The following is a 22,746-nucleotide window of genomic DNA, read 5'->3' on the forward strand; positions in this document are numbered from 1 at the left end:
TACCCAATCCCAGCAAGCAGGTTAGTGTGTTCCGATTTCGGTTGTTAATTCTAATACTCATGAGTGCATTATAGATAATACAAAGTTTATATTCAATACAATGTCGGACAGACACAGGATGAACTTGAGAAGACGTACAATTAATTACAGACACTTATACTCCTAATTAAGCCGTGGCGGATGTGGTGTTTGAATGAACTAATGATTTCATTGTACTTGTTGAATGCTTGATTTCGAATTCTAAATACAATACATTCGTTCGTGCTTGTCTAGTACTTCTTGATTCAAGTGCGTTATTTTCAGATTCTTAGGTTTTACTATGATAACACGAAAATTTCTTATTCTTTCTGTACGATGTAAAATTGTTTCTCTCCCTTTGTTACTTTTTTGCTTCAACTTTCATTTAATTGACTTCTATTAACCTTCATATAAAATGCCTTGACAAGTATATGTGTGACCAGATTGTTCGAAATGTATAGCACAAATACATCGCATTCTCTTTTCATTGTTCTATCGAAATTTATAAAAGGTACTGATTGCTATGTTTATTCCCAAATCTTGCTTTTGTTATTGGTTTAACATCATTATGAATTCTTCCCAATACATGATTCATTTATTTCGCATTCATCTCTTATTATTTTCATATAAAACTTTTACACATTGTAGTCTTCTATCAAATATTTGATCGAAATTGTAACTACACTATTATTTCTCTCACCCTATCCGACCCATATTTGTTCTGATCATGAGTGTTAAAATTGCACTTAATATATAAGCTAATTCAAGTTGACATTCCATATGAGTCATATCGACATTAACAATTTTATTCCATATTGTTTAACAATCCTAAATTCACATATTTCAAATGATGTACTTTGCCCTTGCCTGATCATTTTTCGGACTACTAATTTGGATATATGAATTGTAGTAACTGAAGTGAATTTATCGAAAACAATATTCTTCGTTCAAATACTATGGGGATTTTTAAACAATAAATTAATATCAGTTGGGTTTTGTGGATATTATAGTAATTTCAATGGTTAAGATCATGAGATAAATTTCACTACAATATAAAACTAGTGTGATTCGTTAATTACAAAACGCGTCTTATTTCATTACGATTGCGCAATAAGATTTTGTTCTTTCTCTCTCCTTTCGTTTCTTCCTTGTATTTTTTTAACCTAAACAAATATGAATGAAAGTGAATAGAAAGAAACTGAATCCAATCATAATGTAATTTGTTGTACGATCTTCAATATCGATTTAACAATCGTTTAGTTTGGAATGTAAATTAATCATACATATCTTAGCAATAGCTGTTGGTGTTTTCATTTATGATAAAACAAAACTCATACACTTTTTGTAAGTAATTGTGATAGACAAATTTTTGGTTTATCAACAGTTCAATTTGCGTTGTGTTAATTTCAAACATGAAAAAGTTATGTTCCATTAGCTGAAATAATCTAACTCATGTACACGTGTTATGAGTTTGTTTCCGTTATAGTTGACCGCATTGTAACATGCAAATAGGTGAAAACTTTCGACTATGTGAGTGGCTACGCGTTTGTCTACTGTTTCGTTCATACACTATACATGAACAATTTTAGAACACTTAGTCCGTGGTTCAGCTTATTCATAACAACAGAATATTACACTATTGTTTTCTATTTGAAATGTTTGGTTCTGTAGAGTTGATTACTGACCACAGATGAAGATTTGTATCGAGTTCAATAAAATGTAGTGAGCAATTTATGGTTAGGTGTGAAACATGACCTCCAAAAATAGAGGATATTTGTAGGTTGTAAGTATTCAATCATGGATGTCTTTGAATCATTGCTAGTATGTTTATGGACTACGAAGTTGAGAATGCTGAGACTGGTCACAGAGCACTAGATAACTATGGTAAATCAGTTGACAAGGTAGTAAATCTTTATCAATTGAGATGATTTAAACATGTATTACGTATACCCATCCACAGACCACCTCGACATATGATGATGGCTGATATAGAAGTAGATTAGAAGTAAGTTAGAGGCGGCCATAATAAAACATGTCATCAGTCTCTGAAGACAATAATTGGTGAACTGAGCCATGTGAACAGGTACAGTTTACCATGTTGTGGTTCACGTGATCATCGTAACGAATGCTGAGAGATCTTCAACTGGATGTCCTAAAATCATTCGCAATGATGCATCTGGATTTCGCTCCTTGTTCTCTTTCAGAACCTATGTTTCTGACTTCCTCACAAATTTCTTTTACCAGTTCCTGAGTTATTGTTTTCTTCTTGAACCGTTTCTTGAATGATTATTGTTCTTTGTTACTACTGATCCTGTTACAACATCTATTACTCTGCAATCTCCACTAACATTTCCATCTCATTGTGTTAATGAGGTATGGCAACTTGAACCAATGTATACACATGTCGAGTTTTATGTCACATTTAACTGACTGACTGTTTAATTTAACCGTGGTTAAAATTGCATAGTGAATTCGACGTTACAGTAATGATTATTTATTTCACTCGTGTATTAGCTATGAGAAATAATCTATACTGTGCACTCAGCTTTTTGCAAATGGAATATGAATTAATCTGAAATGGTCAATATTTAATAAGTTGTATGCGCCACAGATTAGCATCATTGACAGCACCACTTAAAAAGAACAGAGAACCGGATAACTGTTTTGTCGTAATATGGAACGCCTCACAAGTGAGCACCTATGACACTATTGAAAGTGTTCATCATAGAAAGTGACGAATCACAACTTAATTATCGACATTTTCAAATTCGGTTAATGTTTTCTGTTGCTACGTTCTACACAAACTGAATAAGGAAATAGATAAATGACAGTCAAAATATCGACTATGTTTAACTCACAGAGCATAGATCATGAAAACGTGGACATTGGATCCAATCACGACCAGTTATATCTTCAGCTATTTCCATAATACCACCGTCTCTTGGACATTCACGCCACTCACCACGGAAGTAAACTAGATGTTTGAATTCAAGACTACACTTCACCTTGAAATTGGAAATAAATCAACATTTTCTGATGAACAAGTTAGTTATACAAAATAATGTCAGGTGATGAAGTAAATACTAATGAGAATAAATAATTTCTTTGATTGAACAAAATGGCATAGTTGTATTATTTTGGAAAGTCTGCATAAGATATACGTTCATATTATTTTGTATTCAAAAACGACGACATTAAAGTTACTTTCTACTGAACTATGAAATACAGGAAATCGCTGAAAAATTCCTGTTATATTAAAACACAATTGTATGAAGGAAGATTTTTTTCCAATATTGTCTCATCAGGTTCTACAATTATCTCATATCTAAATTAATAATCCATAAGATTGGCCAAGATTTAAGACAGAGTACATCATTTGGAAATTGTAATATGTGAATTGAGGATTGTTGTTTGTCATATAAAATCAATTCAGATCGTTAATGTTGGAGCTGATTAATATAAAGTGTTAACATGAATCAGTTTACAAGTGAAATGGAATTGTGCGATAAATGACCAGAATAAATATGGTCAACATGGAGTGAGAGAGAAAATAATGGAATAAAAGTCGGAAATTACGTAATATGTAAGATAATATGAATTAGGTCAGATATAGTAGATCGGGGTGGATATTGAATAAATTCCACAAAGGGTTATCAAGTTTAAAGATAATGATAATAATAATAATATTAGTAATAAGTTTGGGACATAAAATGAACATTAATCAAATTACGTCACCTTATTATAAGACTGATTATTAACTTGTTGGCCCCTAAGTTGGCCAGGGTAAAAGGAGTGGCTGAACATATTTCTTTTGGATGCAAAGCCCTAGCTTTTTGATCCCAATAGCATTTGCATCAGCCGTCTGTAAGATTCTCAGTCTGACAAAATTAGGTAGGCTGCTGTTAACACGGTAAATTATTGCAAAAGATTGCTCCATGTTGGTGTATGTCACGTCTAAACTAGATGGTCTAACATAGAGCTGTTGATCGTTTTGACTGCACCTTTGTTTAACCACGCGGGGAGGTGTTCACGAGCCCGTATGTACAAATTCCTAGAACATCTGTCAATCTGACTTGCTCCACTGGAACAGATGAATTTATAGATACAGAAAGTCTTGTAATAAGGTGACGTAAATTGATTACTGTTCATTTTATGTCCCAAACTTATTATTATTTTTATTATCTTTATCATTTTTATCATCATCCAAATGATGTACTCTGTCTTAAATCTTGGCCAATTTTATGGATTATTAATTTGGATTTATAATTGTAGCACCTGATGAAAAATTATTGAAAGAATCAAGGAAATCTCATACGAATAGCATATATACAGCTTACTTTAAAGCAACCCGCGAATGCCAGATCGCCATTTCCATAAATAAAACATCGTGACTTCTTTCCATAAGATGGACTATAAGTGCTCTGGTCTGCAGTGTAAGATAAAAACAAAAGTTCAATCTCCTTCTTATGTTAGCTGACAGTAAACGTTTTAGGATAAAGTGTTCACTATCAACTTCTGGTACGTAGGTCAATACATGAAGAGACAAATCCATTCAATAAAGTGAAACAAATCCCTAACTCAGTGGATACCAAGAAGAATTAGAAGTTTAAATCTAGTTAACAACTCTTAGTCGGCCACTACTTGATTTTCTGGATACTGAAATGTTACACGTTAATTAGTTTAAAATTCTGTATACTAATTGGTAGCCAGTTTTCAGTGTTCCATGAATCAAATCGTAATGAATATTTTCCTGATAGTTCCGTTTTTATTATATCATTGTATGTAGATCAATAACATTAGGTATCGTGATAATTTACCGTATATTTCTTTTAGATAAATGTTACTGTCTAATTATAGTGTTCCATAGTATACTTCGCTACTTCACAGTAATAAGTAGTGTGATGATAACTGAGTGTATTCATTGTAAGTAAGTTCGAATAAAGGAAACTCACATGGGTACTTCTGATTATTAGTATCTCCACAGTGAGAATTCTGTGGTTTATTATCAATACTGTTTATAATCTGAAGAAAATATTTACAGAACAATGAATTATGATAACATATCATGTGTCAAAGTACATTCTACTGATCATCCTACAAGAATTTTACAAATAAATCAGGTGATTCAATTTCATGCAATATATATCATTATTATCCAAACTATTGACACATAACTCTGAGTTCATAAAATATCAATTAGAACACCGTGGTCCTAATCAGAAAACCATGTTATTCGGGCTGTGAAGAATGTAATCTGTTTGAAGTGAGTCCCATACAACTCAAAAATGCATTGGTTTATTCTGCATAAGTGCCATGATGTCCAAGTCATAATACGCAAGCTTTTTTCAATCTCAGTTTAGATTAAATCCTAATTCTACAAATTACTTTTGCAACACAAATTAACGACAAACTTACCTGAATTATTCGACGGTTTATGAATGACAGTCACAAAACAATCTCCTCCTGATTTACCAATTATAAGGCATCTCAACAGGTGTATAATAGGTTTATTGTAATCACTGTATATAACCTTCATGATTAAACAATAGTAGTGAGCAATTTAAATCTGTATACTCAAACATTAGAAATGTGTTCGACTATTTATCCCTACTTTGTGTTGAGAAAGTAATTTTTCAGTAGTTGCCAATAACTATCTGCCCAACTACTAGCGTTGATATCAGATAATCGTGAAGTGGTTGATTTTTTTGTGGTTAGTTGAGAAGTCGAAACACACACTGTTTAAACTATGGACAATCAGTTAAAAGTGATCTTTCTGAATGGTGACGGTAATTAGAAAACAGCTTGGCATCGCAACTACCATCCATATTGTTGGAAAAGATTCACAAATCACTTGATTACAGAGTCAATTAGGCATCGGGAGACATTCTCCCGGAAATAGCCGAATGGAATAAATCAACACAAATTCAACTATTCATATGAGTCGTCCTATTTCGTGAAGGATATTTATTCATGGTGTTTTGTATGGTATACCAATGAAACCTCAGCGTACACATTTAATTGTAACACCAATGACACGTAGCTATTCAAAAATTTAGAATTCAGCTTCAGATGTTAGTTTTCACTTGAAATCATCTTTATCATAAAACAGTTTACGTACAGCATAGATCAACACTTTCTGAAGATAAAATTCGAAATATTTGGATCAGTAAATCAGAAAACTTTGAATATGTGATGCAATGCGGTAGTTAGAAATTAAACAAAATAACTGATATGTAAAAATATTCGTGTACAATCCTGGTCTTGAATGATTTTATACATAGCATCATCTAAAAGTCAAATAGTCTACAATGTCAAAGTTCGTATGTGAGTTTTCGTCGTCTGTGATCACTAAATATGCTTGGAAACAACAATGAATTCATATATAACTGAGTATTGTATTCTGAAGTGAACTGCGTCCAAGTTGATTACCACAGCCGTAACAATACGTATTTTTCGCAATTATTAACTTAGAATTTGAGAAACGATTACTCAAACTGATTTATTCACTTTAGGGTTTAATTTTCTCAAAACAAACTTTGATCGATTCTGTAGGTATCATTACCAAGCTTTGACTTGATAATTTCGAATAAATTGAGTATTATGTTGATTGTTATAAATATATTATTTATTTGATCGATTCTGTTTAACATTGATTAGTGAATATTGCGTTTCGTTTGTTAATCGTTTGAATGCAAAGTAAAACGTATGTATCACTGCATTGTAACTGGTTTATTTTGAATCCAAATCTTGGTATGTTGATTAAAATGTATAACTATATAAAACTGTACTTACAGACAAATATGGACAGTGATCAGCATAAGTGTCAGATCCTCCAAACCTACTTAGTTCCGAAGGCACTATATTGGGCAGGCTATCGAAGTGTATATGCTCTGGGTTTAGAGGTAAACTGAGATTCTTTAAATTGCATATTCCGTATGCATTCACATGGGGAATGCAGTGAACAAAATTTGCATCATTTAGTTCATCACACCAAGGTGATAACGTCCGTTGACTGTAAACAAAAACAATTCATTAATCGGTTCAACAGACTGGTGAACCACGTTATGATTGACCGTATACATTGTATCAATATATTTCAATAATTAATGATGAATTAATCTGGCAAGTTGAATAAAAGCAGACCAAAATTCATTTTAGCGAGAACATGCAACCAGTGGAGTTCAACTGTGTCAGTATGAGTCAGTCACTCATCGAAGACAATTGAATATAACCGTTCAATGTCGTGGGATTGTTTGAAGTTGGGTATGAACACTGCCGGATGCCTGTCCAAACGTTTGAAGTTTAAGCGTTTGTGAGTATACGAATGCCTGTGTTTGAGTCCCGTATGAATGATCCTGGAGTGCCACTGGTGAGGCGTTTCATAGAAGGACGAAACGGTTGCACAGTATCTCCAGGATTTTAAAAGGTGGTTGAACATTGATCGGTTCATTATCTCAATTAAATTCAACAATCCTCACCACCGTACACTTTCATTCAAATATTTGGTAGACACATGAATTAATGACAGTAGATATTTCGGTGAAAATATGTTCACCGTGAATTGTGTTGTCTGTGAAATAAGAAAGTTCGGCACTATTGACCGGTCAATTTACAAGTGAGTATCAACGGAAATCTATATTCGTTAAAGTGTCTAGAACGTAATTAAACCGTAATTCAGAGCAAAGATTTCTGACAGATTTTAGTTATTTTCTGTTTAGTTATGATTATGTGCACCAGTCATCAAGTTTCATGACACCACAGCCGTTTACTATTTACATTTGTTTAAAACATCTAAGAATTTTATGAACTAAGTGATAACTCGCAATTCCGACTTCAATAACAGAGAAAAGACCACTTCTTATTTTCATTTACTTCGCCCACTAACTAGAGTTTGACATCCACACTTATATAGAATGGCAATTGACACCGACTTAATACAAGTTATATTCAGTGTTTGCCAGTTAATGATATAACGACAGAAATAAAAGTACATTCTTGTTTCTACTATGTACGTTGTGATACGATACCACAACTGTTTGCTCAGATTTTACAGCAATTAGACCATATACGCGATCGATACTATCTACACAGAATGACCATATTATACCAGATACCAGATATTCATGGCTAATAAAACAAATCAGAGAGTACATTTAACAAGACTTTTTAATCAATGGAATTACGGGTAGTTATACTGGGTCAGTCCGCAATAGAAATCAGTAGTAGGAAGGAAATTCCAAGTTAAGTAGTCAATATAAGTGTCTTTTAGTTCATGCTCAGTGGCCAGTCATATTTACTTTCACGAGCCACATATCAGTAAAGGATATTGTTAAGTTTTAGGAATTTTACTGCTCTAACAACAGCTCATGTAAAAATAACTAGGTTACTTACATTTTTTTTAATCATAGATTAATTACACTGATGCATCAACGACCTTGATCTTCCAAATGCTATGTGGTTTTGATAGTTTACTATTTACGAAATAGATCAAATCTGTGTTTACAACCGTATTTTGAATGAAAGGCAGTTATAAAACTTCTATCTAATTAGTATCAGCAAAGTGAAATACAAACAATAAAATTATATGCTTGTGATTGAGATTGACCATAGGTAATTCTGTGTGTAATATACCGCGACAGATGATTGATGACAACGATAGTAATTTAAGTATCTGTTTAACAAACCTAGTCAGTCAAAATTCACCTCACACTAGAAAAAGGAAAATGTGGTATATCAATATTTGTCTATATTCTTGCCTTTTAATGAATTCACCACAACTTTTGAAAATAAATTCACATCCTTGACCACGGCCCCAATCCCAAGGTTTAGCCATAGAAATATCTACATTATACCATCTGAAAGATGAAGAGTTAATAGATATCATCATCAACATCATCATCATATTTTATAATAATAATAATCTACTGACCGTTCAAAGAATTCACTGACAGGAATTGTCGATTAACTCCTAACAATCAATAATCTTAATTGGTTCAATTTATAAGCTTAAATAATGCAGTGAATGGATCAAAGTAAATCAGGTTGATCAGCTAATCGAACATAATTATTTAAAAGTAACTCATAATTGTTATTCATTATTGTAATCTTTTGTTCAGTCTACTAGGATTATATGAATACTTGAACGATGTGTAAAATCGAAGTAGCGAATTTAATTGAAATGTCATCACGAAGTTAAGCAGCACATTAGTGTTATGCCTAATTTCAGTTTCAATTATTCTGATAATTTCATTTTCAGAAATCGTGCAATGGGATAGTTTATAGGACTAGAAGGCTCTCTGAAAATATAGATGATTATGAATGAATACGCTCAGTCGATCGGTCATCGGCCAAGTGAGAGGTTAGATTTTCTGACAGGTGCAACCTATGGGTTAACGTTCGACTTTCGAAGAAGACCGATACACACTATTGGTCGGATATTTGTTTTAATGTCCCGGGAGCAATAGACATATACTTATGGGAAGTTGTCCATACACTTACGATTAGAGTTTAATTAATAAATCTTCCTGATATTTATCAACGTTCTCACACAAGCAGCAGAACGAGATCTCGAATAGGAAGACTGCATAACAGTAACAGTTCACATTTTACAAAAATTTGAAACTAATACATTTTAATTATCACCGTCTTAAGCTTATAGTTACATAGTGAGAAAATATAACGAAATTTTCACCATCGATACACATATTCACACACTCAACAACACACTGTTTTGAACTTTACCCAGTATCTTTGAAGTAGCTGAGAGTTAAACCTGAAACAGACGCCATGATGTCGCAAGTAGCAGACATAGCTTCACCCTAAAAATTAAAACACAGAATTGACGTTGGAGTAATCATTTGAGAGAATATTTATGACTTGATATTTGTTAAATTTAATGTAAACTTACAATAGACAGACGTCGTTCGAAGTGTGAATGTTTATTTCCATCGCCACCATCGGATTCTAGATCAACTGCATCAAGCTCATTGCATCGAAAATGATTTCTTGCAAAGTTCTGTTTGAAAGAAGAGAAGATAAAAATAAATTAATCTAGATTCTTGTTTGAATGTCAAATATACATCAAGAGGCTACATTGATCAGGTTGGTTGAAGTCAACAAAACTACTGCAATTCGACAGTCTTTATTTAAAGAAACATGTAATTTTATGTTGAAATGGAAGGGCTTTTAAGATATATTTGTAGTAATGACTGTTACGTTCAACTGCTTACCAATGTTGCATGAGAGTCATACTGAAGTGTGAATTGAACGAGGTGGTAGAGACACATAAGTAATCCTTCAGTCCATATATGTGTGTGTCAATGTAAATACAGTACAAAGGTCAGTACGGATAGTTTTTGGACAGCTTTAAATAGACGAACGAAGGATGACTGGTGATAATTTACTAAGAATGAATAAAATGTTTTAAAAGTATGGACTGGTGGTCGTTGATCTTCTATACTTCCTCCTCGTTCAGTGCGAGTTAGTATTGGGAGAACCACCAAGCATAGAGTATCAGTTTCCATCGTCCTTTCCGCGTCTACGCGTATTAGTTGGCTGTAAGACACAACAGTTTGTCTAAGTACAATGAAGTGTCTTGATCGACATAATGATCGAACTCTGTATAAAGTGAACTGACTTGGCACTGAACTCTATGATTTGTAGATTGACCGTGAATTCCATTGTTTTTCTACACACTATTGCTAATATATGTGTTAAAGTATAATGATAATATTTGCACAAGTAAATTGATTTTTCATGATTTCCAGTTAGGACACCTGATTTCCCATAGGAAATTTACGATAGATGTGAATTGTTTATGATATTGAACCAAACATTCATTGATAACATTTATCTAATTAAGGCGAGAGAGAACAAATTAATCAATTTAACAAACATTTTCTCTCTTCATATGCCAATAAAACAAGCTCTAGGAGTAATCCACAATAAAACATCACAGAATCAGTGAAATATGTGTAAAGTCAATGATATACTTACGACTACACTTGGTAATGTTAATGCGACTCTCTTGTACGTCTTCTCACCGGAGACTGTATGCCATGTCCTGGACACGTATTTTATAGTATTTCTGAAAACAAGGTTCCAATAAGTAAATTGATACTGCAACGTTTGAAATGTACTTTGAAAATACAGTCATTTGATCTGATATGTGAATAGTATTAAGATAATAAAAGGTTATATTGCTTGTATAGACTCTGTCTGTCTGTCTTAACCTGAATATCTGAACTGAAATTCTCACATATAAATGGGTATTTGGCTTTTAATACTGCACATGCCAAATGAGACCAGTCCCTGAACAATTTGGGAATTGAATGGGAAATTTACATTCCATGATTCATTGATTGTCATTCATAATGGGGTCGATTCATTGCCAATGAGCAACTGATGATCCAGTTGCTGATTGAATTAGTTACTTCATGCCAGTAATTTGCAATGGAATACTTATCTACCCTATAAACGAACTGTTCGGATGGAAAAGTTGAGCATGATTTGAGGAAACTGAAATATTTTCAATAATTACGTAGAAAGTGTTCTATGAGTTTGATTCGAGAAAGAGTTTGGAACTCCGTCGTTTTATGTATTTTAAATAAGACAGTGTTGTGTTAACACAAGATGTTAAGACAGAGAGTCGAGTAGTGTTTTAAATGTTCCTTACCGATCAGCTTTTAATCCTTCGTTGGCATCTGTTGACAATTCCGGTTCACCAGTATGTTGGTTACGCTTTGTTCTAGGACTACCATCATCATGACGCAGGTAAGGAAACAACTGATAATCGAAGCCCTGTTCAATAAAATAATATTTTATTATTGATTGAAATCATTTGAACGAGTCTCACAGTGGCGTTAAGAGGCATATGTCAAGTAACTTTATTTATTATTGCTATTTTCTGCTATTTTCTTAACATCCTCATCGAAAGTGGAGTAAAACAATTCACTTGATCTCTTCGATAAATTTAAAGGCATTCAATCGTTTGTTAAAATCAATTCACGAAAGCTTAACGACTGTTAGCATCCCTATGCTTTTCTTAACAAAACGTTCTGTTGCACACAATGGAACGTAACAAAAGTATGTAACTACAGCTGTGAAATTGTCCTTCAGTTTGCAGGTCCTTGCAAATCACGCGGGTTACTACACCTGAGAAATTATCCGAAACTGTGAGTAAGGTGATAATGATAATTTATTAATACTGTTTCATTGTGCACATTGTGTAGTGACTTCAATGGTCATCGTTACAAGAATACAATACAAGAATAAGTAAACTGTGTAATTAATAGTTGTTTCACTCACGAATGTATGTCCTAATTCATGAATAATAACTCGTTTCAATTCGCCTGGGTTGTAATCAATATATTTCATAGCTGATAAAATTGCAATTGAACCGGCAATTGGTCTTGTTTACAAACAAAAATAATACAATCGCAATTATTAGGCACGGAATAATGTAAATGATAAGTGGCATAAATCGTAATAACTGACAAGCTTTCGAATCATTGAAAAGTTGACAGCATTTAAGGTAACTGCGGTAACAACGGAAGCTATTGTATCACAGAGCATTGGTAGTTTATAATGAAAAGTCAGAAAGAAGATGCAGCGACTTATAAATTTCAAATAAATTTTGACTGAAACAGTGTTTTGAAAACAAGTAGATTTTTGTCGTGTGATTGAAAGATTCCTAAATTGTTTTCTATATAACTAATGCAACTGTACATAGTGAATCAGAAACATGCAACTGTTCTTTTCAATCCTAGTTTTTATGTCTGATCATGATAACATCCCACCACCGGATCAGGTAATTGCATCATAACGCTGTACGACGTTTTCAGTGAACCGTTCAAAAATCCTAACTCAGGACATCACTGGCATCACGAATGGTTGTGATGGTTTCGCTCAAATGCTAACCACGTGTATAGAAGTGTTTCCTGTTTCACAAAATCGAGCCACACAATTTAAAGTTTCATCAACGCTGACGACGGCCGTATAAAATCAATGAGTGAATAATCGTAGCCAGTTCAGAAAATCTGTTAGTTAAAATTGTCAAGTGAAGAGCTAATAGAGAATGCAATTTTCGTTCTAGTGTACTGCATATGACGCTGAGTTTGAAGAAGTAACATTTTTGATCTCAATGTTTAACACGATATCTGTGAGACCACGAACTGGTTTAATTTGTTGACTCGCATGTTATCTGAATTATATTGGTTTTTGAGAGGTAGTGAAGTAATCATTGCACTTGTTTGTTTCGCTTGGCAGCGAATTGTCCGTATTGTCGGTAGACAATTAAGACGTTGTGATACTTGAATGATATGAAACAGGAAATTCAAGAACATCTGTGGTACTAAAATTTGGATAAGTTAGTCTCAGTATAAGATTTTAACCGAACGCAAACAATAATTTTGACGCACCAACCGATCTGTTACTTACCTATTCGTGTCTAAATCCAGCTGACAAGTGTCAGCTGAAGCTAACGTTGTTTGAGATCCATTATAACCCGAACGAATAAACAGAATAAAGTCACTTTTGTCTGACTTTTTGACTTGGACTTTTTTCACAACATCTTTTTCAGATGAACGACATTTCTATAGAGTCGGAACATTAGAAAGGTTTGCATAAAGTTGTCAGAGGACAAAACGTAAAAATTGTACTCGAAATGTTTTAAGCTACTTTTGTTGTCACAGCTGATCCAATGATTATTATTATGTACACCTAAAGTTGTTCAAAGCTGGAAATCAGTGTTTTGTTTTTTCAAGGGTGACCTTCATAGTACATGAAAAATCCAAATAACCGAGTTAACAACACGACCGCTGAAGCTTCACTTCCTCAGCCAGTGTGGATTGATAGAATCTAAATTAGATAACAAATCTCTGTACCTCAACTATGTTCGATAATGAGCACAAATCACCTTTGTGTTAAGAATGACAGTCCATCATGCGACACTGTGTGGGTGTCTCCCAGAGTTCCCTTAGCTTTTAAAACAATTATTAACTGTTTCGCATTATTACGGAGAAAAAAATATGCAGAGTGATGTTGAAAATGATACAGTATATGACATGATCACTGCCCGGTAATAATGAAATTTAATGGAAAAGTTAACCACACCGAAACAGACTAGCGATAACATTGATAACTAACGAGTTTGACAGTTCGGTTATTTATCTGTATGATGCAGTGAGATTTCCTAGCGTACGTGTTTAGCAGCAAGAATTTTATCACATAAAATTCACGACACTCGGAAATGTATCTTACTGGATGCTAATGGGCACCAACTGAAATAACTTTCATGTTAATTCATATGCAACGTTTAGTGATCCTGTTGTGGTATATGCTAACTATGCCAACAGATAAAAGTAACATGTAGCAACAATCGGAAGTGGAATACCTGCCAGCACAAGATGGAATTGAAGAGAACAGGAAGGCAAACAAGTAACAATGTAACAGCGACAGAATTTAAAGAATCACAAAGTACGTAAAAGAAAACTGAAAGAAGATGTGCAAATAATGTATTTAATGCACGATTCGCCTATTTCACTAATATAACTGTGTAAGCAATAAGTAGACTTACTGCATCTGGGTTTACGCTAACTACACCGTAATGTTTTGGAAATAATGTTGATCTAGACAAGATTTACTTTCCCCGGACACTTTAGAGTGTTGTGAACTGATAAAATACTCCAGAGGTAACGAATCAAGAACTTATAAACTATCTGAAATTCTTATTTCGTGTGAAGTAATAACTGATGTTCTTCATAGGATTGTTGAGGATGGAATTGATTATTGCCTACACTAAATTGGATGTTTTCTGATGATGGATGAGATGTAATCTCCACGTTTAAGGTACGACAAATATTCAATTATTTCAACTGGGCAACTGACCTGGAGATACTTCTCGGGGATTTCAAAACCGTTACATTTCGACACTTTGTTACAACCACCTTCGCAGTAATGATATTGTGGCCGCATTTGTGATCGAACTCGTTCATTGCAATTGCTAATGTATTCGAAAGGAGATTAAACAACAGGAAAAGAAATGTTTATTTATCACTCTGAGTGCACATCATTGTGTAATGACACATTCAAGAAGTCGACCACCGTCGACCACAATGTTTTGTGTCAGTGTTTACCTCCGAGGTGTATCCAAAACACAATAAATTTCTAACTTCTCGTTGCTCAAACAATAATGGACACGATCAGCTACCATCTGCATTGACAACCACCTGTTGCTTATATCGAGGCTGTAGTCTACTCAAACTTAATTCATTTCTGTCAGAGATGTTCTCGAAACACTACCTCCTTAGTTCGGGTTTTCACTGGTTGACTCTCTTCCTAGAAACCACTCGACCTCTGGATATACGGTGTGAAAAGATGTCTGCTTAATGAAAGCCCTGACACTATGCAGAGAGTTCAGAACACAGTGGTTGGGAATGAAACAATTATAGGGATGGAATCCTCTCCCAACAATGCAATTTATCGCGTCAGCACTGGCTTTCCTCCACACTCTGACCGATAGCACCCAGTAAACTATTTGACCGAGCTGATGACTGGTAATGTTCTTGGACGCATTATCACACTAGATGGATTGTTGATGGACATAATATCAGTGTGTTTGTCTGCTTACTATGATGACAGTAATCTGTTGAACAATGCGCTCTGTATTGCTGTATTGCTGTTATCAGTTCACTCTAAAGTCAAAAGTATTTGTAACATCAATGTCTTAGTTTCAGTGAAATGTATAAATATGTTGTCCTAGTTTCTTTTTGTAATAGGTGTGATAATAACCAGATTTTAGTGGTTATTCACAAACTGTACGTTCGCCAGTCATCCAGTAAATGTCTTAGCATCTTTCAAAAGGTTTCACAAAACGTGGGAAGTGTTCAACTTTACTTCGCAGATGTACGGTGCATTGAAACGATTGAAACCCGCGTACTGGTAGAGGAGTAGGGTGCGTTTTTGTTATAATTTTGCCACAATCACTATACTGCCTAATGTTGTTGATTTAGTCAAATTAACTGCAAGATATGTTTGACAAATCCTAAATAGCTTGTGTCATAGATGCAGATGAGTTTTATGAATTTCAATGATGTTGGCGTTGGTATTATAAAGTGGTGACCCTGATACACTACAAGTTTACTTCCGTAAGAGAACAGACAGAAGATATATGTGGTTTGTTCTCTGAACAAACATCACATCACACATCAGTATAAATGTTTAGGATGACAGGTCAACTGCAACAAAGAGAATCCTAACAATATCACAACATGGAAATTACCCAATTTGTATGACTGTTAATAAACTAACCGTTCTATTAATATTTGTTGGGTAGAGATTCGCTTCGGTTGTATTGCCTTTGTCCAGAATATCAAAGCATCTTTGACCTGCCTCTGCAATTCACAAAAGTGTTCCAATCAAACAGAAGATGAAAACAGGTTTAGTTTTGAAGACTATCGAATATTCAGTGACTGTTAATCTTGGTGAGATTCTCAGTACTCCATAATAATGATTATCACAGATCAATGAGTCATACATCTTATTGGTTCTCAACTGTTTCATAATTTTTTAGGAAGGACAAAGTGGAGTGACGAAATCGGTGACCCAAATTAGTCTACCAGTATTCTGACCTGAAATGGTCATAGACGACTAGTCATTTAAACTCATGGTTTGTTGATGTATAAATTAATAACCGTAATTAATACTGGATTTGAAGTGTTGTCGAATCCCAAGCTGTAACATCGTTGACTAAATTGTGCAATGCACATTCTATGGTAAAGACCTGACACCTATCGTTTGAAAACACTCATAGTAATGTACTTGTGTCAGATTTTCAATGTATTGATATTTATCATACACTTATCAAATTACGGCCTTTCCTGTTACCTTAGCTTGGTGATCTTGCTCGCCTATCATGATGAACTAATTGCGCTATACTGACTGGAACAATAGTTCCTCAAGGTCCTACCATACCAGACGGGACAGGCAACTTGCTTGATGATTGGTATTCCGATCAGTGGGGTCATTTGTCAACTTTTTGGAGTTTACTCCGGGCTGGTCGTAATCGAGGCAATAATTCGATTGGGAACTCTGGTTCTACTAATGAGCCTAATACAAGACCTCGTCCTGATACAATTACATACGATCCAGCTAACGATCTACCAAAGTATGAGGCAAGTAGTAATTAGTGTTATCATTCGTGTTATGACTATTACTCATGGTCAGCGTTATAATACGTACACACGCTGTGTCAAATCGGCCAGCCGGCCTCCTTGGGTAAAACCCTAGAATATCGTACTACTCGAGTCAGAGCTTATGACGAACTACCATCTGATTTTGCAACCTCTGGTGGCGTCGAACAAGGCTGTTCACTATTTCCATTTTTTTCTACTTCATCATAGACCTACCGCTGAAAATAGTGTTCTCGTCGACTGAATTTTAAGGAATAGATCTCCCACCAGGAGGTGCACTGATCGACTTAGAATATGCAGATGATATAGTTCTGTTTGACGAAGACGCTGATAAAATGCAGAGTGTTTGGTGGCACTGAGCGATAATGCCAGGACGTTTGCAATGCGTTTCTTCCTATTTTGAAATTCACGTCGTTACTTCAGGTTTGGGCTGTGTGAATACATGAACTAAGAATAGGGAATGAAGTGGTCGAATGCGTCGACGACTTAAATTATCTTGGAAGTCTGATCTGCCTAAATATGTTGGTATCTGACGAAATCTCTTCATGAACTCAAAAGCTCGTTTGGCTTTTGCCAATTCGTCAGCCATCGTGAGGGCGAGATATCGGTCTATCAATTCAGGGGCGATTATACTGTGCGACAGTTCGTTCTGTTTTAGTTTGCGGCTGCGAAACGTGGCCAATTAGAGTAGATGATACTCGTAAGTTACTAGTATTTGACCACAGATGCATTAAAAATATTGCTGAGATGACTGGGTAAGTAATAGTGAGGTTAGGCACAGGGTATTAGGGAATGATGGTAAGTTAGTTGATGAGGCTGTGAGTCTCCATCGACTGAGATGGTTGGGCCCCGTGTTACGTATGCCTAAACACCTATTACCACTACGTGCAATGCTGACTAGTGTTGTGGATGGTTGGAGGAAGGTTAGGGGCGGCCAAACCAAAACATGGGATCGGTGATTGAAGTCACTAACTTCGAGTCTGAGCCATGTTGGTAGATGCAGACTACTTGGTTGGGGTCCGCATGACTATCATAACCAATGGTTGAAGACTCTATGTGACATGGCTCAAGATCGATCACAATGGGGTTGGTGTATACACTCTCTGTCTTTCCTTAAACACTGAGATTAACATTGCCTTATACCTTTCTTTCCACGAACTAATTCTTTCTTTTTGTACTATGTCAATATGCACAATGTTTTTTATATAATAATACCATTGAAGTAACTGCTTCTATGAATTCGGCGTTCACCTTCTTGTGCTTATGAGGTGTGACAACGTGGAATGATACGTATGTGCGTCTGGTCCTACATTGTAGCTGACTGACTGACTGACTGAATTATATTTGCATAGTAGTAATCTACTGTTTGGTTTTGTTTTAAGAAGACAATATTGTCCGAAAAATAACACTACGTTTGCTTAGGCAGTTTTCTCGTATTTCTGGCCTGACATTTTTATCATTTCTGAGATCAGTGTTTAGATAAAATAATTTGTCCATTAAATGTCTTATAAACTTCAACTTCTTCAATTATACCTTCCATCTGTGAGAACACGAATTTTATAGTTAGTTGGTATGTATTGTATGACCATGAAACAATACATAAATCGTATTTAAGAGCATATGTCAGAATCCTTGAAGTCAGTTGTAATAACTAACGTTTTAAACAGCCTAATGTTCTTGAATGCATGTACAAGTTTTGAAAAGTGTAACAATAAAAAGTGAAACAATGCGTTAAATATTAGACCGAAATGTATCCACAAACGTAATCGCACATTTTATGTTCGGTGCATTACGTAGATAAAATTTATATAGAATGAGTAACATGGGGCTATAAATGATGAATTAACCTTGGAACTAAAGCATGTGATGCATAATTACAAACGACTGGGCTATCGTATAAATACAAAAACGTGTATGTATTTGCAAATAACATTCTTATGGTTGACTAACCTTCAATAAATCATACTGTAAATGGTTTTTTAAATCTTCACTCAGAACCACTCGGACACGGAATTTTTCACCAACGATGAATTCACTTCTTCGACGTATATTAGGTTTAAGATTTTCACTGTCACTCTTTAAATAATTGTAATAACAATTATTGAATCGAATACAAAATTACGGCATAGTTTTGTGCCACTAAACATTCCACAAGTCTCTCCTTCAAGAGAAACAAATACAAAATAATAAGCAGTAACGACATTTTCTTAAAAATAAGCAGAACGGAAGCAAATTCCATTGAGGTTTTGGTATTAATATGTTCACAGAGCAACTTATATAGATTTTACGGGTGACATGGATGATAAAACAAACAGATTTAATTAATTTGTAACCTCTTTTAGTAAGTATTCAATGATAAACAACGATGTTGTCTTTTTGCAAATTCAATTTTTCTTTGAGAAAAACAAAACTACATCTCAATTACTCTCAGATTCACTACATTTTATGATCACAATCAATATTATGTAGGTTGAATAAATTTTTGAATACTTAAATTATTATCTCAAAGCAGTCTTGTTGTTAAAACAAAAAGACGTGATCAATTAAACAATTACTAAACTTTGATTGACTATCATTTATTCTAGTGAAAGTTGGAGGTTTTATTTGATCACTGAAATCCAACAGAAATATCGCTTGATTCGGTTTCTTCTCAGAATTGATGAAGCCATTATGTACGACTCTAGACTAATCTCACTGATAGATTTGTTTATCACATTTGACAAACTCTATTTGTACGACACTATGATAACGTAGTAGAAATTAATATTTTTAAAAGAAAAAAGTGTTGTACCAAGGAGATGCGCGTAATTTATGTTCTACCATTACTAACACAATCCATTTTCGCATTGTTTTTGAATCCTCATATGGAGGCTTAGGACTGCAACTGGTCAGTCCCATTCAACATATGTGCATTTCGTGCAGGTTGCCTCGATATTGCCTTAAGTTACAGGTATAATAAGCACAGATAGATGGTGATTAGCAGTGAGATACAGGACTCGCGTTTCGTCCAATTAGAGACTCGCGAGATGGATGTACCTGAACCTCAGAATTGATGTTCACTCCTGAATTGGAACACGGTTCCGTTCGCTTCAAACGCCAGTGAGTTATCCACTGAGCTACTGAGTCCAGATAGCCACTAGCCTGTGCAGTGGGATGAAGTTTTAATTCGTTTTAGTATTGGTTGTTTGAAGTTCCCAATGTATTTATGACTACAGTTATTCGATAGCTAAGTGGATAAGGCGATGGCGTTTGAGGCGAACGGAACTGGGTTTATGTCCATTAGTGTGAACGTCAAATCTGACATGCGGGTACATCCATTTGACAAGTTTCAAGTAGAATGTAACGTGCACCCTTGATTCCACTAATAGCCACTGTTCACCTTTGCCTACTATACTAATATAACGCTTTAGACATTCGTCTATAATTGCGAAATTTATAGTCATACATAAATGATCACAAAACATGTATTACTATTTTAAAATAAAATAAATCTAAGGATAAGCAAGTTGGCTAAACATTAAACAAAATATTTTGTGATTATTGTAAGCAAGTTGCTGTTAAAACTGTTAGAGGATCAAGCGTACAAAAGCTGTAATTCCAACGAATGGACGCACAAGTTAATAAAGAAGAGGAGTTCGGTAGCAAACGTCCGAACGTAAAAAGTCGATACAAGTTACTCCGTAAAAACGTCTTAACAATCCAAGATAGTCTTTTTTAATGGCTTTAGAAAAGAACATGTATTAAACAACTGATATATATATATAGTGTCAGTTGCTATTTCAAGCCCACATTAGCTTATTCTAGCTCCCGGACAAGTCACTTTATTCATTCTTCTTGAGTCACATTTTGATCTCGCTAATTATTCGCTTCAAAATCTTGACTGTTTTTATATGAGCGTGTGTGTGTGCACTTCTTATCCAATTCATCACATGTCTGTAACTTATTTTTATCTGAGTATAAATATCAATGAATAACCTTCTGCACTCCATACTTTTGACGAACACTCAGCAAAGCCAGGTAAATCGATAAAAAATGCAGGTTTTGACAATACGATCGAATCAGAGAGATCACGGCATCACTGATGTGGTAAGCTTGACTTCGAGCTTAACACACACTGCAAATCTGCGCAGATGGTGAACATCTCGAAATCTACGCGTCCGATAAACCAACTAAGTGGCTGACTAAATCGACGAGCAACTCAAATGGCTCAATCTCTAGTCCGACTCATTCATCGAATACGGTACGGTAGGTATATGAGCACATTCAAACCGCATTATCTTATCGGTACTTTGTCCTCGTGTTAAATCTCATTGGTATGTTCGGCGGATCATCCCATTATGATTGCGGCAATTATCGTTGTTGTGATTATATTATTGTTGTATCACCTAAAATGGGACTATTACTTTTGTCCGTGCTGACACTAAATTATGATATTTACGCAGTCGTATTACTCAGTAAACAAATTACAATTTTATGGACATTCTATTCACGTTATGATATTCAAAACTCACTGGACTATATTTATTGTTCAATGAAGTAAAATGTTCTTGCTTTAAGTGAGTTCGTGTCATGTTGAGCCTGATAATACACTCATTTACATAGTTGTGGTCACTTTTATATTTTCCTACCACAAATTTTTCAGTTTTAAATCACTTTCTACTACGTCTGTGAATGCCTCTAATTCTAGTGAGCTTTTTTCTAAAATTGGTTATCTTTATTTTGTTCTGGATCATTTATCGCATCAATAGCCTAATAATCATCGTTCACCTCTGTGCATAAATGGCTATCACATGTCATATATATATAACAAATTTACTAGCTGCTCGTAAATCGAACAACCTGCAACCAGCTTAGTAAATCGGCGGTTTAACGACACGCACATGCACGCGAACTGTCAGAACAAGTGGTCAAGCGAACTTTCCGCACGCTGATAACGGCATGGTTGCAACTATACCAGTGCTAGCAAGGACTAGCAACACTATCACAGACATAAGTTTAGAGTCATAGATCCAGTAGTAAGAACTTATGTTCTCGAGACGCAACTAACGTTTATTCACCTCATTAATACTCAGTAATGGTCATTTCCCACTTTTTCAACGACAATCTGAGCCAAAGTTCAGCCATATTTTGCTTAATTGACGATCCATACTTTAAGGCCTATATGCATATCAGATATTCGACGGTTAGAAACAATTACGTTCATCTCATCTTTTCGTTCACATGTATAACTCCCCGCTGCATCACCCATTACCCATAAAAACTACTCGATTAATGCACTTGTTTTTCTAATCTCACCACACCGTATACCGGAACAGAGAGTTTAGAGCTAGTCTCTCAAGCATACACTCTTGTTCGTCACATCCAAGTCAGCTTCACTCGACGTCATCGATAATCATATGAATTGGTATTTTTATCACGCCTTAGTACGACATCGTAACAAACGTAATCCGCGCTATTCACTGGACTGCAGCTTATTAGAACATCTTCATGTTCCACCATTCTTTATCATCAATTTCTGTCGTCAGCACAGACCATTTTC

At 34.8% G+C, this 22,746-nt stretch overlaps 2 protein-coding genes across 2 annotated transcripts; both read right to left on the reverse strand.

Moving 5' to 3' along the window:
- Positions 1 to 640: 640 nt before the first annotated feature.
- MS3_00000416 (uncharacterized protein) lies at positions 641 to 6,614 on the reverse strand. Its single transcript, XM_051208188.1, has 4 exons — positions 5,434 to 6,614; positions 4,356 to 4,444; positions 2,877 to 3,023; positions 641 to 1,181 (listed from the first exon to the last, which is right to left on the reverse strand). The coding sequence occupies exons 1-4, from the start codon at positions 5,552 to 5,554 to the stop codon at positions 1,116 to 1,118; spliced, it is 423 nt and encodes a 140-aa protein (XP_051066372.1). The 5' UTR covers positions 5,555 to 6,614; the 3' UTR covers positions 641 to 1,115.
- Positions 6,615 to 8,191: 1,577 nt separating this feature from the next.
- On the reverse strand, positions 8,192 to 19,953 carry MS3_00000417 (uncharacterized protein). The gene is made up of 10 exons (XM_051208189.1): positions 19,330 to 19,953; positions 19,158 to 19,283; positions 16,327 to 16,409; positions 14,905 to 15,019; positions 12,325 to 12,427; positions 11,693 to 11,817; positions 11,014 to 11,104; positions 9,926 to 10,870; positions 9,760 to 9,836; positions 8,192 to 8,873 (listed from the first exon to the last, which is right to left on the reverse strand). The coding sequence occupies exons 4-8, from the start codon at positions 15,009 to 15,011 to the stop codon at positions 10,772 to 10,774; spliced, it is 525 nt and encodes a 174-aa protein (XP_051066373.1). The 5' UTR covers positions 15,012 to 15,019; positions 16,327 to 16,409; positions 19,158 to 19,283; positions 19,330 to 19,953; the 3' UTR covers positions 8,192 to 8,873; positions 9,760 to 9,836; positions 9,926 to 10,771.
- Between the last annotated feature and the right edge of the window lie 2,793 nt (positions 19,954 to 22,746).

Source organism: Schistosoma haematobium, chromosome 4 (genome assembly GCF_000699445.3).
Source record: "Schistosoma haematobium chromosome 4, whole genome shotgun sequence".
In the NCBI taxonomy this organism is placed as follows: Eukaryota; Metazoa; Platyhelminthes; class Trematoda; order Strigeidida; family Schistosomatidae; genus Schistosoma; species Schistosoma haematobium.